At 36.3% G+C, this 15720-nt stretch overlaps 1 protein-coding gene across 1 annotated transcript in view; it reads left to right on the top strand.

Moving 5' to 3' along the window:
- Nucleotides 1–6015: 6015 nt before the first annotated feature.
- The window catches only part of LOC103146809 (probable serine/threonine-protein kinase kinX), a 26198-nt gene continuing 16493 nt past the window's right edge, over nucleotides 6016–15720 (top strand). Inside the window, exons 1-8 of the mRNA XM_016677850.1 lie at nucleotides 6016–6610; nucleotides 11379–11591; nucleotides 12387–12437; nucleotides 13660–13785; nucleotides 13927–13953; nucleotides 15093–15119; nucleotides 15483–15544; nucleotides 15587–15716. Coding sequence (XP_016533336.1) covers nucleotides 6592–6610; nucleotides 11379–11591; nucleotides 12387–12437; nucleotides 13660–13785; nucleotides 13927–13953; nucleotides 15093–15119; nucleotides 15483–15544; nucleotides 15587–15716 — 655 coding nt within the window. The 5' untranslated portion in view covers nucleotides 6016–6591. The remainder of the gene's footprint in view (nucleotides 6611–11378; nucleotides 11592–12386; nucleotides 12438–13659; nucleotides 13786–13926; nucleotides 13954–15092; nucleotides 15120–15482; nucleotides 15545–15586; nucleotides 15717–15720) is intronic.

The following is a 15720-nucleotide window of genomic DNA, read 5'->3' on the forward strand; positions in this document are numbered from 1 at the left end:
CAGGAGAGGAAACTTTAGTTTGGCCGATGTCTCTAATCATTTGAACAAGGCATCTCTGAGCTCCAGTTTCCACTCCCTCAACCATGACAAAAAACTTTTTCCCCATTTCTGCTGCATTATGAAAGATATTATGTGAAACATGCACACATAAACACTGAAGAAGCTCCAGAAATGTTTTATGACAAAAATATTCCTTTTTCTCACATAAATTCAAACTATGTATAGATCTGCATTAACCCGTCATTTTTAGTTCTTATACTTGTATTATGTGATTGCAATTGTAACATATCTCCTCTTTTACTTCTGTAAGTTTATTTTCAGTCCTGGTTCAAGGCTGATTTCCAGACATTGTTGTCTTTATCTCTTGTAGCAGGTGGAAACAGCCCAAACCTGTTATTGCTCGCCATGCATGAAATCTAAAACATAAAGTTCAGCTGAGCATTAAGAGCAGATCTGCTTGATGGACAAAACTCCCACATTTTACTGCAAACTAGACACACACACAAAAAAGATTTTATCTTATGAAGTAAAATATTTGAAAGTTATTTCTCATTTGACAACATGACCTGGGTAATGGGCTGCTAAAACACCAAAGACTGAAATAATAAATGTTGAAAAAGTGAACTTTGTGGAAACTTACACAAATGATTCTGAGCATAAACAAAAACAGAATATCTGAATTTATCACAATCCATCTAAAACCCTGAAACAACCAGAATCGTCCCAAACTGATTTATCGTAGCATTTTGACACAAGCATCCAAAAGGAAACAGATATAATACGGTACAGGTAAGTAGTTTTTAATTTAATAAAAGCATTTAGAAGATGTTGTTAGTTAATAACTCACCTCACAAACTTGTTCATTAAATGTTGCAGCACAGTTTAAAATCCTCTGACTGCCTGAAATAGTTTCAGCTTTGAGTGGAGCAGAAGGCTGCTCTGCAGGTTTCTCCCAGCAGGTGAGACTACGCAGCAGGAGCATTGAGTCTTACTGGATGGCAGAGTTGTGTGGAAGTGGTTCACTAGTGCATTACAAATCCACTATAAACAATATTTCCCATCACAATATTGTTCACAAAGATTATTCTTGTTTTATTCTAGAAACTTTGGAAACGTAAGCAGATAGAAAACGGTTCTATATGGGCATGCGGCTGGAAGCCTAGCAGAGAGAAACATTCTAGTAAACTTACTGGTCAGACTGAAGAAGACAGGCTGATGAGTAACTGGAAGTATAAACAGGAAGTATTGCACAATCAGGAAATGGTGAGGTACCCAGTGAAGGTGGTTTCCAAGGTGATCCTTTTCAGAAACCTGGACCTCGACTGACATAAGGTGCATTCACACCAGTCCTGTTTAGTCCACTTTTATCAAACTCTAGTCTGTTTGTCTAGAACAGTGTTTCCCAACCCTGGTCCTCAAGGCAGACTGCCCTGCATGTTTTAGATGTTTCCCTGCTTTAACACACCCCATTCAGATGATTGCAGTTCAGAAAAAGCTTGTTAATCAGCCATCAATTGAAATCATGTATGTTGAAGCAGGGAAATACCTAAAACATGCAGGGCAGTGTGCCTTGAGGACCAGGGTTGAAAAACACTGGTCTAGAAAGTCTGAGTCACTTGTGGAGGTGAGAACATGTAATCAAACACAAGTGGACCAAAAAACTGAACTCTGCTCTGCTTACAAACCTCCGTCTTGGTTCGGTTGAAGTAAACTTGAATGCATTTGTGAACACCAAGCTGATCAAAGATTGCTCCAAAACTAGGAAGCAGACTATAGTACAAGGAATTCTGGGTAAATACAACCAAAATAAACACAAAAGTCTAATGTTTGCCTGGTTAGACCCGCCATTGTTGCATAGTTTTGATCTGCAGGCCATAACTCGTCCCCCTGCTGCAACAAGACTTCCTGCACTCTAGTTGCACTTTCTCTTCAGGCTCAAGCTGAAAGCTACATTCACAACGGTACGGATCTTTATTTCTCTGCACAGGGTGGGAAGGAGACATCAGTATCAACAAACTGAGTAAGTAATCATCTTTAAGTCGTCATGTTTTCCTTGTTTCACACAGATATGAGTCAGATTATTTCAAATACTCTAATTGTCATGGGGTGTGGTTGGTGGTGGTGAGAATGAACGCTGACAACCCAGGTAGTGATGAAGATGATGATGAATTTAATAAAGAGAGCTCAAACACAGTCCAACACAGGCAGAGAGCAGCACACAGCTAATTACCGGTAGCAACTGAACGACAGAGGACTGAAAACGAGAGCTGGACCAACACAGGACTTTACAGTTCGACTGTGGTGGCAAGCAGACAAATGACATACGACGAGGACGGACAAGAGACAGAGACAAGAGGTGGACTTAAATACACCAGGAGGGTAATCAAGGGAACGAGACACACCTGGGCTGACAGGAAAACACAGAGACTCAGGGAAACAGGACTAAACACAGAAAATCCCAAAATAACTATACAGAAACACGGATCATGACACCAATGAAGCAGATAAAACTAAGAGGTACATGACTGAACTTCTTTACTTCATCTTGGACTTTTTAAACTGTGGTGGTGAAATAAACGTTTTAATGTCTTTATCTCTCCACAGGGACATGTCTGTAGTAAAATATGCAGGTAAGCTTTTTTTATATATATAAATAATGTGACTAGCAACGTAAATCCTGTATATCTAACACTCTTTCCTTCAGTTATATAAGGAGTAATTCTGTTTTATGGCTCCAGATTTTGAGCAAACTGTAAAACATTTAATAAACTTCACTGAACACCAGCATAAAGTTGCTGTGATAGTAAATATGTGTAATTATCTAGTAGGTAAGGAAGCACACAGCCTTTTTTATTCCACACCATGTTTGATAAAGACAGGAATGAACTTGCACTCAGAAAATTTAATAGGTGGCTCCGCATAATAAGTGTTCACAAGAACTAAAGTATTTGACTGAACAGCTGCAACAGAGTGGAGATTATTTCAAAATAAATACAATAATCGCTATCTATAAAAATAAATGTTTTATTCTATTGATTCTATATTGTTATATTATGAGGAAAACTTCAATTAGGACAGAATAAATTCTCCTTTTTGGAATTTATTTGGATCTGTACTTGATGTAATTTTTCCATTGTGATCCCAGTAATGAGTTGAATAACAAGCTTGTCCATTCATCTTCAGCTCTGGGAACAAAATTCTTTGTCATCTTGTCTGGAAAAACAAACGGAGCTCATCAGCCCATAGTTAAAAAGCTGGAAGATATCGGCCAAACTGAGGTAGACTCGTTTGAACAATGTGACTACCTCCTGGTTTTCTGTCCAATCGCATCCCGCGTTGGAACCGACATCAACGAGACCCTCAGCAGAATATCAGGTCAGGTACAGCTTCGTCTTTTTTATACTCAAGTTATCTAAGCTTTGGGCTATAATTTGTGAGAGACAGATGAAGAAATATGAAGAGAGAGAGATGAATGAAGCTGAAGTGAGAGAGCTGTAGGAAACTGAAGAGACAGAGAGCTAAAGAGAGACAAAACAGACGGCAGCTGAAGAGAGAGTGTCTGACTGGCACTACAGACTTAGAAACATTGAGAAGCTTTACACTTGTTTGTTCAAACTGGATAATGATATTAATCCATCTGGTCAATGCAGCAGGAAGCTTCTGCACCAACATTTCTAAACCACTGGCCTCCCTTCTCCATTCCAGACGTTAAAAAAGCCATTCTGGTGGTCATGCATCACACCTTCAATCCCAGCCTCATTGTAGCCGACAGCAGGAGACAAGTGCAGAAGCCCAACATCCTCCTGACTGTGGACTGTCTGTTTTATGAGGGAAAACTCCTCAAATGCAACCGCAACAATAACTCAATGACCGACATCGAAAGGGTTGTTGGAACGCCTGTTTCTTGGATAACTGTTAAGGTTTGTTGGTCTGATGACATATCGTTATGACAATCAAATTATTTTCCAATAGGAATTATTATTTCAGCTTCATTGTGGTCATAATTGTCTTTATTATTCTCCATTTCAGAACGCTCGCTGGAAAAACATCCTTAATAGTAAGTGAAACATTTTTGATTTTCTTAAATAATCTTTCATCCTTCTGTACAGCGATATAATTCATCCTGGGAGGTGATACTATCGTAGCATTGCACAGATATTTAATTTAAAGTGGTTTATGTTTAACTTTAAATGATGTTTTTTAGTGGTTGCCTGTTAAATGCTTGAGGAATGACACTTTCATTTGTGACCGTTTGTGTTGTGCTTTTTTTCTCTTAGGGTTAAAGATTCCTCTCCTCATCTGTTCAGTTATTTTGATTGTTTTATTGCCAGTAATCATCTGGAGAATTTCTGCTACTTTAACTTAAGAAGTTCAGTTAAACTGGCTGGAAAAAACAACACAAATCAATCAAATCTTTGAAAAATCAGCTTTGTTGTGTTTTGTAAAAGTTTGTCTTGTTCACACTGACGCCTAAAAACCAACATAACATGAACATCAGTTCTGTTTTGCAAAATCTTTTTTGTTGTTGTTGATTTGCAAAGGTTTTATGTTCCTGTTATTCTGTTTTTTTTTATGGATTTTTCCAAATTTTAAAATTATTTACTATTTATTTTTCTAATATATTCCTGACTCTTGTATTTTCCATCAGTCCTAATAATTTAAGCGAATATATCAGTTTCTGACGAAGATATTTACCACTGGGCAGATACGGTAGGTCAGTGTGAAGTCAACAAATTTAAGTTCCCCCTGAATCTGTCCCTGCTTCCAGGGACCTGGAGAAGGTAGAGCTGAGTATAACAGATAAGATGCAGCAGAGTGACTGTTTAGCTCCACTAGCAAGAAAAGAAGATATCTGGATTACTGCCTTCATCTAACGACAAAGAGACACTGCAGAAAAAGAAACGTGGAGCTGAAAGAAACTGAAGGCTGAGTCTCTGATTGTGGAGGATGAAAGACAATGAATGTACTGATGGAGGAATGAGGATGATGTCTTTTGCACCAAATGTTTTGGATCAATAGAGACAACAAAGTGAATGTAAGAGGTCTTTAATTGCATTTCATAAAATAAAAATTAAGCACTTTTTCTTAACTATCTAATGAGAATATTTCTTGGTATTTGTGCAAGACAGAAAAATCTACACTCACAAACTTCTTTTTGCATTTTTTTCTGTGACGTTCATAGATATATCTATCTAGACAAGTCTTTCTTGGTTTCTCCTCCAGATTGTTGAGTCAGAATGCGCCGTTACCTAGCAACCTCATCTGAGCGTTACCATCACCTAGCAACTGAAAAGGGGCTCCAGCTGGTTTTACCGCGGTTTAATGACTGCTGGAAAAGACAAGTGTTTTGTTGTTGACTTCCCATCCAGGAAACTCCTGCTGCATTTTTGTTGGCTGTGCAGAAGGCTCCACTTCTGCTTTTCAAAGATATATGGCTGAGTAATTTTGCATCTCTTTGCAGGCATTTTCATTTTACTTTTCTTTTTGCTCTTTTTCTTTCACTGTCTTTGTCTTTCCTCTCTTATTTAAGCCATCGCAGCCATTTTCACATGCAGGTATAAACACTGAGTTAGGTCAGCAGCAGCAGGTTATTTGGATTTAAAGTGACAGAGGCCAAAAACGGCTCATTCTGAAAGGAGCTGAAAATATGCAGAAACTATCAGATTAAAATCTCATCGTCTAAGAATGATTTTCTACATAAAATTGTAATGAACATGTTTTGTATATCCAATAGATTTATCCAAACCTGTTCATGGAAGCATGATAGGTCTCTTTTGAACCGTCTGTTTATTTTCTTAACCATGACGGCATTGAAATCTATTTCACTTTGCTTCCAGTTTCTACTCCACAATCTGAGCTCTGCTGTGCTCACCAGTTGATGACAGCCCTGCATGCAGCAGAGGAGGTCTGGTCTGCTGCAGAGTGATTAGTGGGGTCACACCTCTGGCCTTAAAAGGCAAAGCAGAATACCAACAGCAGAAGCCCCCTCTAAAAATATCCCTGGCTCTGAACGCCACGTCAATGTAACAGCACCAGTTAGGTTCACAGTTTCTCAGCTGGCAGCTGGATTTTTCCATCAAACTCATGGAAAAAATGTTGCATTAAAAGATATTAACACGCTGGACACCTTGTGGTCACATGGTGCAGCAACGTGGCCGGTGGGGTGAAGTTACCTCTCTTCACTTCTGCCTTTTGTTTGGGTCACTGCAGCGGTCCCAGTGGTCAGTCTAATTCTGTCTGAGCAGAGGAGGGGGTGGAGGAGGGGTATTGCTGTATCTGCAATCCCAGGCCCAACCTGCCAAAGGGCAAAGACAGCGACTGTCTAAACTTGGTCTCTGTCTCTCCAGCCTTTTCCTCTTGGGAAGCATTAAAGACAAACATTAGAAAATAATTTGACTTTTTGGCCGTCTGATAAAAGAAAGGAAGTTCTAATTTACAAACAAGAGTCTTGCTTAAGAGTTTTTCATGCTGGAGTACCCAGTAGGATTAAATCGTTCAGAGGAGTGAGGAAAATCCTGATGTTTTGTCTTCATGGAAACATAATCTGCTGAAGGACTGAAGCCTTTTCAGAAGGATTTTAATTCTGGAAGTATGACTGAAGCAGCTGAAGGTAAAGTTTTATCTCATTTTAAACATCTACCTTCTGTTTCACTCTTGCAAAAGTTTTGCTGTTTTGTAAATTAAACTAGGGGTGTCCAAACTGTGGCCCAGGGGCCATTTGTGGCCCAAACTGCACTTCAAGACTGATACAAACTTGCTTATTAAACTTTATATTTTTAATCAGGGTAAAATTATTGATGAACATAATGTTAAGTACAACAAAGTATTAGGTTTTTTTTTATAACCAAGCTTTTATAATAATTAGAACCAGGTTTATTTTACTTTTACTGCAAAGCTGACTTTACTTCACCTAAATCTATTAAGCTTGGTTAAATAAAGAAGGAAAATTGAAAGAAAGTGACACAAATTCTGTTCTTATAACTGAGAATAAACTTAAGTGAGCCTAAAAGGATTTTAAAGTTAAATGTCTTTCTTTTAATAAAACAAACTTGCGAAATCCTTCAGTATTAGATCAACGATCCAACAACAACAAAAACATTGGGCTACTTCCTTTGCTTATTTTTAGTTTATATATCGTTACGTTCTTGATCTGTAAATACTTTTAATTCAACAATTTTGGCCCACATGACAGAAATGTTTGGACGCTCCTGTAATAAACTCTTTAATTTAAAGTGTTTATAAATAAGCAGCTTGCAGCTCTTCGTAGATCTGAGACGTTTCTGAGACTCAGTCACTATCAACACTGACTCTGCTGTCGCCCATAATCATGTCACCTGATACTGCATGACATTACTTTTTCTTATTTTACCAGATTGATGGATAATAGTCAACATTAAACTTATTTGTGAAACTAGAGTTCACTCCTGTCTGCAGATCTCAAATTTGTGCATTAAGCCTTAAAATACTATCGTAAATTAATAAATAAGAAAAATCCAACCTTTGAGTAAGTGGTGGTCAAAAGAGATCCAAAATTAAGAATTACATGCTCAGCAGTGAGATATTTAATCTACTCATCAATTCTTATTAAATATTATGAAAGTATTTCTTTAATTACTCTTTCAGTTTTTATTGTTGTTCCGCTAACGTAGCCATGTGTGAACCTTTGCCAACATGCTTTGGAGAAGAAGTGTGATTACCAAAACATGGCTGCAGACTTCCTGTTTGAAAATGGATTTCTTCACTTTTATCACATCATAGCACAAAATAAGTCAGGCTCACTTGAAGCTTATATTCAAATTTTACTCTGAATTCCTACCAGAAACGCCAATATATGAGAAGTTTTCTTTTAAGTTTCCAATTTTACTGCTTAATCAGATGATTACATTATATCTGCATCATTACAAACTAACTAACTGGATCTTGGTGATGAACTACAAAGCAAAGACTCCTGGGATAACTGTAAGTCAAGAAGCATTTAAATTTATTTTTTTGCTATAAATGTTACAAAACTGCAAAAATAATGGCTCTCATTAGACTGGATTACAAGTTGAAATTTAAAGATTTCTCTGCATTGGTTTTTAATTGCAGCTGGAGAAGCTGAAGCTGACTTTTCAGACAGACGAAGCAGACTTGCAGCTGTAGACCTTGAATTTTATTTATTTAAAAATGTATCTTAATAAATTGTACTTCCAGATAACTGATTAAATTTGAACTCAAACTGGAAATTAACATGCGCTGAAATTTTTCTTCCTCATATCTCAAAACTTAAATATTATCTGAAGTTTTTAAAGCAACATTTAAGTTTCAAAGAGTTGATAGATCAATTTTTGGGTGAAAAACAAAGAATGTCTGACAGAAAATAATAAACCTAATATTTTATCCCAGACTAAAGCATGGGTTTTTCCTCACAAAGATTAATAATATTGATATAAATAGATAAACCAGTTATTAGTCTATTTATTTAGAACATAGTAATGCATTTTGTTACTTTTATAGTAATATTTTACAGATTCCTCAGGCTTTCTTTGACAACACTCTGCAGACAACCTTAGCTAAGCTTCAACAGATACCTGGTAGGAGTGTAGAAACCGTAGATGGAGACAGGTCAGCTGTAAACTAGAGGACTCATGTGTGGAAGACTGAACAAGCCTTTTAAAGCAGGTTTCAGAAACTGGTGCTTATCCAAGCTTGCATGATAAGGCCACAGGTTAAGAGGTCATCTGAAAACTAAAACATTGATGTCAGGAAGGCTGTTTCTGAAAGCTCAAGAAGAGGAATTACAGAAAAAATTTAATCCAGAGCTTCGTTTTGCCAAATAGAAGATTAACCCTTGTGCATGTGAGGACTGAGGCAAACGTAGAGGTCTATGGAAAATGATGCAGGTTTTACGTGTGTGGGGTCAGTTGGACCCCATTTCGACATACAAGGGTTAAGTGATATTATTTGAAATACTTTGCTGTAGTGAAGTTCGACTGGAATAAAGTTTCTGCAGGTTTCAGAAAGTCAAATTTAAGACGTTTTTTTAATGCCGCCTTGAATGAAATTTAAATGTTTTTTTTTTTCCTTTTTGTTGCACTGCATGCTCCTTGCTTCATATGGTTTTGTCAACGTAAGTGAGCCAGCAGCAAAAACAAATGTCGTCCAGCCGAGTGGCCATAAAGTTGCACTTACTCATGATTCTGTTTTACTTTGATCTAAATGTAGAGACCTATCAGCACCTTGTCAATATCTCAACCAGTCACACTGATAATCACAATGAAACAAGCCTTAAATTATTTCCTGTCATGGTTGTAGAAGAACACAAAAATGATGAGATATATACTATTGATGAAAAAAAATACAAATACAGTAGTATGAGGGGAAAACTGCATTGGAACACCAGGAGTAAAACAAACCAACACAGACTGACAGAAGATGAGCAGCTTTAGTACTATGGAGCTTGATTGCTGGATCATGAACACATGACTGATTGTAAACAAGGTTCAGCTGTGAAGAGAGACCAGGCAGGCAGACTGAGGGAGAGAGAGACGGCAAGAGAGGAGCAGGGAGTAAACAATGAGCAAACAGAAATAAATAAATAAACAAACAAACAAACAAACAAACAAACAAATAAATAAATAAATAAATACAATTTTGGTAATAATTTAAAAAAAAAATAAATTATACTGCAAAACTTTCTTACTCGTCTTCCGTATCACACATATGGAGTTAAATAACATCCCAGCATCATGTTTAACATCATGTTTAATGTGATCCTGGTCCATCCTTTGCATTAATAACAACTTTAACTCTTCTAGAAAATCTCTCACCAAGGTCTAGCAGTATATTCACAGGAATTTCTGATAATTCTTCCAGAAGCACATTTGTGAGGTCAGACACCGATGCTGGACAGAAAGGTCAAAAAAGTGAGATTATCTCCCATTAGATACATCCAGACATTTTTTAAGTCTTATTGCATGGCTGTTTCATATTTTGTGTTACATGTATGCTGTCATGTCTTAATTACTATATATTTATGTATTATTCATGGTCCAGTGTTGATGTTTGAAGCAGGATTGCACAGCTGAGAGTCAGAGTGCATCTTGTCTTTTATTAGCTCCACATTTTCATTATAAAACACATTTTACCTTCTATGTGCAGTGTTTTCTAGAGCCAGTTTTCTTAATTATATTTTTGTATGCGTTTGTATTGCTATCTTTACGAAATAAAGATTGATGATTGATTGATTTGTTAATTGTGGGAGGGTCCATCCACAAAACACTGGCCTCACATGCTGTAGCTGGTATCCAGACTGGATCTGTGGGAATGGGAGCGGAGGGTGGATTGTGGTTTGTGTTCAGAGCTGCTAAGCTTTCTTAGTCAGCAGTAATGAAGAAGCTTGCAGTTGCCGCCAGCAGTGAGCTGAGGAGAGTCAACAGGTGGTTTCAGCTCGTCTGACAGACACACAGCAGCGTAAACGACTGACTGGGATGCCGCCATGAAGCCAAGGTCCATTTTTCAGGAGCGAAAATTCAAATGAAGGATGTCTAGCTGATGAATACAACACAGGGAAACCACAACGGCCCAATCCTTGGTCCTCTAACGTTTTCCCTAATTAGATAAATAAAAAAAACAAACAAAGAAAACCAAACCTAAACAAAAAAATACAGCTAGAAGAAAATGGGAATTAAAGTGAAGCACAATGTAAAATACTGAAAAACCAGGTTTGCAAGAAAAAAACCCCATTGCACCCAAGAGTTCATTTTATGACAGATTATACAATCAATGCTAAGAAAATTAAAATAGTTAATTTCAAAGAATAAAGCCATAATATTATGAAAATAAAGTTATCACAGAAAAACATTCTGAATATAATGATTTTATTCTGGTGATGTTGTCTTTATTATTGAAATATTATGACTTCATTCTCATAATTTACTATGATTTCAGCCTAGTATTATTTTTGACTTTATTCTCAATATTATTATTATTTTTTATTTTATTAGTATGACACTAATAATTTGTTGTCAATTTTTCAACAATAGATTGGAATTTAAAAAAAAACAGTCAAACATATGGCAATAGCAAAACCTGTCATGATGTGCAAATACAGAGTCATGAAAAACCAAAGTTTTTAATGTGAATAAATAATATAACTTACATGGAATAACTGGGTGGACACAGATGAGGAGCAAAGGTCAGGAAACTGACAGGAAAACAAGGAAAGATGGAGAAACCATGGAGAACGATGCAGACTTTTGTTACAACAGGGATCAGAATAAGAGAATAGAATCACTCCTAGGTTTTTTTCTGTACATTTTGTCTGATGTGATCGAGCAGATATTTTTGGTTTTATGTTTTTATTTTTTGATTTGACCATGTTTTGTCTTTTTCTTTAGCTCGCTCCTCAGTGACAACCACCATGGTCATTGACGGGAAGGCCGTGGAGGCCGGCTCGACGACTCTCCGGTCGTCGAAGAAAACGTTGACAGATGACCTCTACTCCACGTTCAGCTCCCCTCTGGCCTGGATCCTGGTTCTGGCACTAATCATCACCTGGACATGCGTGTTCATTATTATGTTTGATGTGGCTGACTATAAGACCATTGCTGGTAAAAGAAGAATGGTTAATATTTGGTCAATTATGATGTTGAACTTATTGAATATTTCTTGTTATTTGATGCTCTGTGGTTCATCTGTTATTTTAAGTTTAGTGTTTTAGAGATTTACTTATGTTTGTTTCCAGTTTGACTTCACGTTTTGTAGAAACTGTTGTTTTGCACTTCAAATTAGATTAAAGCAATTTTAAAAAATGGATAAAGCCACTTTACAATTATTGCATTTACAAATATATTAGTTATAAGCACTTATGTTTGGAATTACGAGAAAATGTATTTTATTTGGGTATAAAGGAAGAAATAAATATTTTCTTTTAGTTTTTATTGTATGTTTTATAAAGTATCCTTAATTTTTGCTAATTTCAGGGAAAAACTTCAGGAAAATTTCACCTGGAAAATTTTCCTCAATTTCATCATATTAAATAATTTGCAGTGTCTCTGCATTGTTTAATTTAATTGAATAGTAAATGAATAATATTATTAAAATTACATGATTTGAATAACCATGTCATAACATATTCTAACTCTGCCACTGAAAATCTCTCGTCATTCAACTCTAACAGAAAGACTCACAAGAAACTGACTTTGGTTAGTTATCTTATTTCTTTTTAATTTACACTGACAGCGTGATGCAAATTAATGGACACTATAATCTAATTTGTAAAAGGTATTACAATCAGTTATATTATTGAAAAAGACTGGATGCATGTAAAACTTCACCCATCATGTTGTTTTTTCTTTCCTTTCTCACTAAAAGTTTTTACTCATCACTGTTTTTCATCCAACCAGATCGGCCTCCTGCTGGGATCAGGAAGGTTTTAAAGAGTTCAGGGCGCAGAGGCAAGACTTCTCACCTGCAGCTAACTTAGCAGATCCTTCATGCTTCTTCTAAAACTACTAATGGCTTCATATAACAGCAAAACATAGCTGCTCACAGATTAGTCTCTGTGTTTAAAAGAAGATGCATTTACAAGCAATTTCTGGTGCGTTAGCCACATTCTGGATGTTTAGCTTCAGTGAGAGAAATGAATATTTGATTCTGTCCTGATTTTGTGCATTTGCTCACATACAAAGAAATGAACAGTCTCTAGTTATTGTGGTAGTGAGTTTTAATTTAGAGACAGAATAAAACCGCTCCAAAAGAAGGAAGCGGACTGTAGCGCAAGGCATTATGGGTAAATACAGCCATATTAAACGCCAGCTAGAGCCCAAAGCTAGCGTGAGAAATGGCTTGTTGTCTTTTTGCTAGACAAAAAAGAAATCCTACAACCGCTAAAATCTGACGCCAGTCCAACTTTTATTTTCATTTTGTGAATCAGGCAGTTCCTCAGTGTCTTCTTTAGAGGTTTTCATGGTTCAGTGGTTCTTGGTGCAGCGCCACCACAGGTGAGGAGGGGAACAGATTTTTCAACTATAATAATAGCATAGTAATTATTGACTGTTCATTAGTTTGTAAGTTTGCAAAACTAGTGAATGATAATTTGTACAGTCATGATTATTTTTAATGGTTCTGTAGAGGGAGGAGTACATTGACTGCATTGTTTTCTGATGTTTGTAGTTTATTTCCTGAACTTTTGCTTTTCAACATTCAGAAAACCCATCAGTGAAGTTTGATCTGAAAAAAGAAACTATGGGTTTTTGAAATGATTGAACTTCAGATGAGCTTGATTCCAATTAGTTGCATTAATTATTGATTTCTGATTAGGCTAATCGAGCTCCTCTGAAATCCCTGTTACATATAAAGCAGATTCTGGCTGAAGCTGATGGCTGAGGATCTGGAGGATTTCTGAAATGCTTCTTCATGCAGCATTATGGTGGAATGTGTCCTGAGGAGGTCAAACTGGAAGATGGGTTTCCTTTACCTCCTGTGATGTTTTTGGATCAATTTCTTAAAAGTTCTTGCTGCCGCACTTTCAGTTTAACCCCTCAAGTGGAACTTGAAGAAAATATTGTTTATACAGAAACTCTTATTGTTTGAAATTATTCAGTTTAGTTACAATGCTGATAAATATAAACTCATATCTTTGTGTTCTTTGCCTTGTTGACCTCTGTGCTCCACCAGGAGGCCTCAGTAAGTTCGGTTCAGATCCTGTGAAGGTGGTGAACGATGCCGTGGACGAATCAACAAACATTATTAGTGCCGTGTTCAGTTTCGCTGCAAACCTCATTGCTCCGGATGAAGACGAAGGTACACTGAGTTCTTCACACACATTACACATCACATTTTAATAAAAATAGGAATTATATTTTATAGTATTCAAGCATGTTTGAAAGAGTGATTATAGATTTATTTTTTGATCATGTACATATTTTTTATCTTCCTCTGCAGGAACGCTGTATGCAGTGAGGAAAAAAGGTTTGTACAGCAGCAGCTTCATACAGTCATGCTTCCTCAATCTTATGCCAAATTTCACCTTCTATGTTAATTTTTTGTGTGTAGCACAAACAAATGGAAAATCTACTTCAATTCAATATTTTTAAACTGTTTGAGTAAGAATTTCCTAAAAGGAGGGGGTTAGCAGCAGATTTGGATTTTAAAATAATTTTTATGAAATCACAATATCAATATATGTTTTTGTAAAGTTTTATTGAAAAATGGAATGTGGCAAATTATAAATGGAAATTTTTTTGATGGTATCTCAGAAATCAGCAGATTTCTGCATGTTTTCATTGATTTATAATTTATTTTTGGTGATGGACTCGACGCCTTTTTGCTTGGAAGGCCTCCCTGCCATCACCCTAATCTAATCTTTAGCTTCTAGAAAGATCTGGTATCAGATTCAAGTCTGGAAGAAACATGGTAAAATTAAGATTAAAATTGGGGTTAGCTTCTTGAGATTAAAATCTAATATAGTTGGAGAAGTACAGGAAAACATTCACATCTGGGATCCAAAAATGTCAGTTTCTGCCCGACGAAAATACGGTGAAACAACTTGTAGCTTAAATAATTTACACAAACATGTTAATATAACATTACAACATGACAGCAGAAGGCTGTAAGCCATGGATGAGTTTTTGACTGTTGGGTTTATATAATTTGATTTGCAGCAAGTATAAAGTTTGGAGACACTTTATCAGGTTAAATTGGGGCTGGGAACCTTTGATTTTATACACAGAATAGTTTTTACATCTAAGCTTCTTTTATTTATGAACCATTTTAAAGAGTCAAGATGGTTGGATGAGGAGGAGGAGGAGGAGGAAGGTCAGGTGAAGAGTAAGAAACCAAAAGGTATTTGAGTTTTTGGGTGGGTGAAGTTTGGATTCTGCCATAACAACCAACTAATGGAGATAAAAACAGGAGATTCTTCTTCTTCTTTCCTTTAATAGTTGTGCTTTTTCATCCCTGGTCATTATTAACTAGACACTTAATATTTCCCTCTAAAATGTTTCAATTAATTAGATTTAGAATGCAACATGTGAAAAAGTATCTACACTTTGACTTCATTGTTTCAGTTTCTCACTTGACTTATAAAATATTTTTATTTGCTTTTTTAGGAGAATTTTTACCGCCAAGAAGTAAAGGTACGTTCTCTGATTGCATTTCATCATTCTACCTGAATAAACAAACGTCATCACCTGAAACACCTGCACTGACACAAAAAGGAACCAAAATTAAAGACCTTTTACAAACTTCCATCAAACTTCTGTAATTGTTTATCTTGTTGTTGTTATTCTGATGACATATCAGTTAAATTTCATGATGTGGACTTGATTTTCTTTCAACATCCTCATAAAAATTCAACCTGAGGTGCTGCTATTATTTCTATCCTTTGATTTCATTAAATTAGTCTTCAAGAATTTTCCAGGAGATATAGTTTTGATTTCTGCTTTTAATGTATTATTATTATTATTATTATTATTATTATACCTTATGCATTTTTACAGTTATAGGAATGCAAGTTCAGACAAAACTAGAAACGGCAGAAGAAGCAGCAAAGGAAGAGGAAGAAGAGGCCAATGAGGGGGAGGAGGAAGAGGAGGAAGAGGTGGAGGAAGAGGAAGAAGAGCCCTCTGAGGAGGAAGAGAAGGAGGAGGAAGACGAAGATGAAATAGAAGAGGAGGAGTATGATGAGGAGTATGATGAGGAAGGGGAATATGAGGAGGAATATGAGGAGGATTATGA

Source organism: Poecilia formosa, unplaced genomic scaffold (assembly GCF_000485575.1).
Source record: "Poecilia formosa unplaced genomic scaffold, Poecilia_formosa-5.1.2 Scaffold168, whole genome shotgun sequence".
Classification (NCBI taxonomy): domain Eukaryota; kingdom Metazoa; phylum Chordata; class Actinopteri; order Cyprinodontiformes; family Poeciliidae; genus Poecilia; species Poecilia formosa.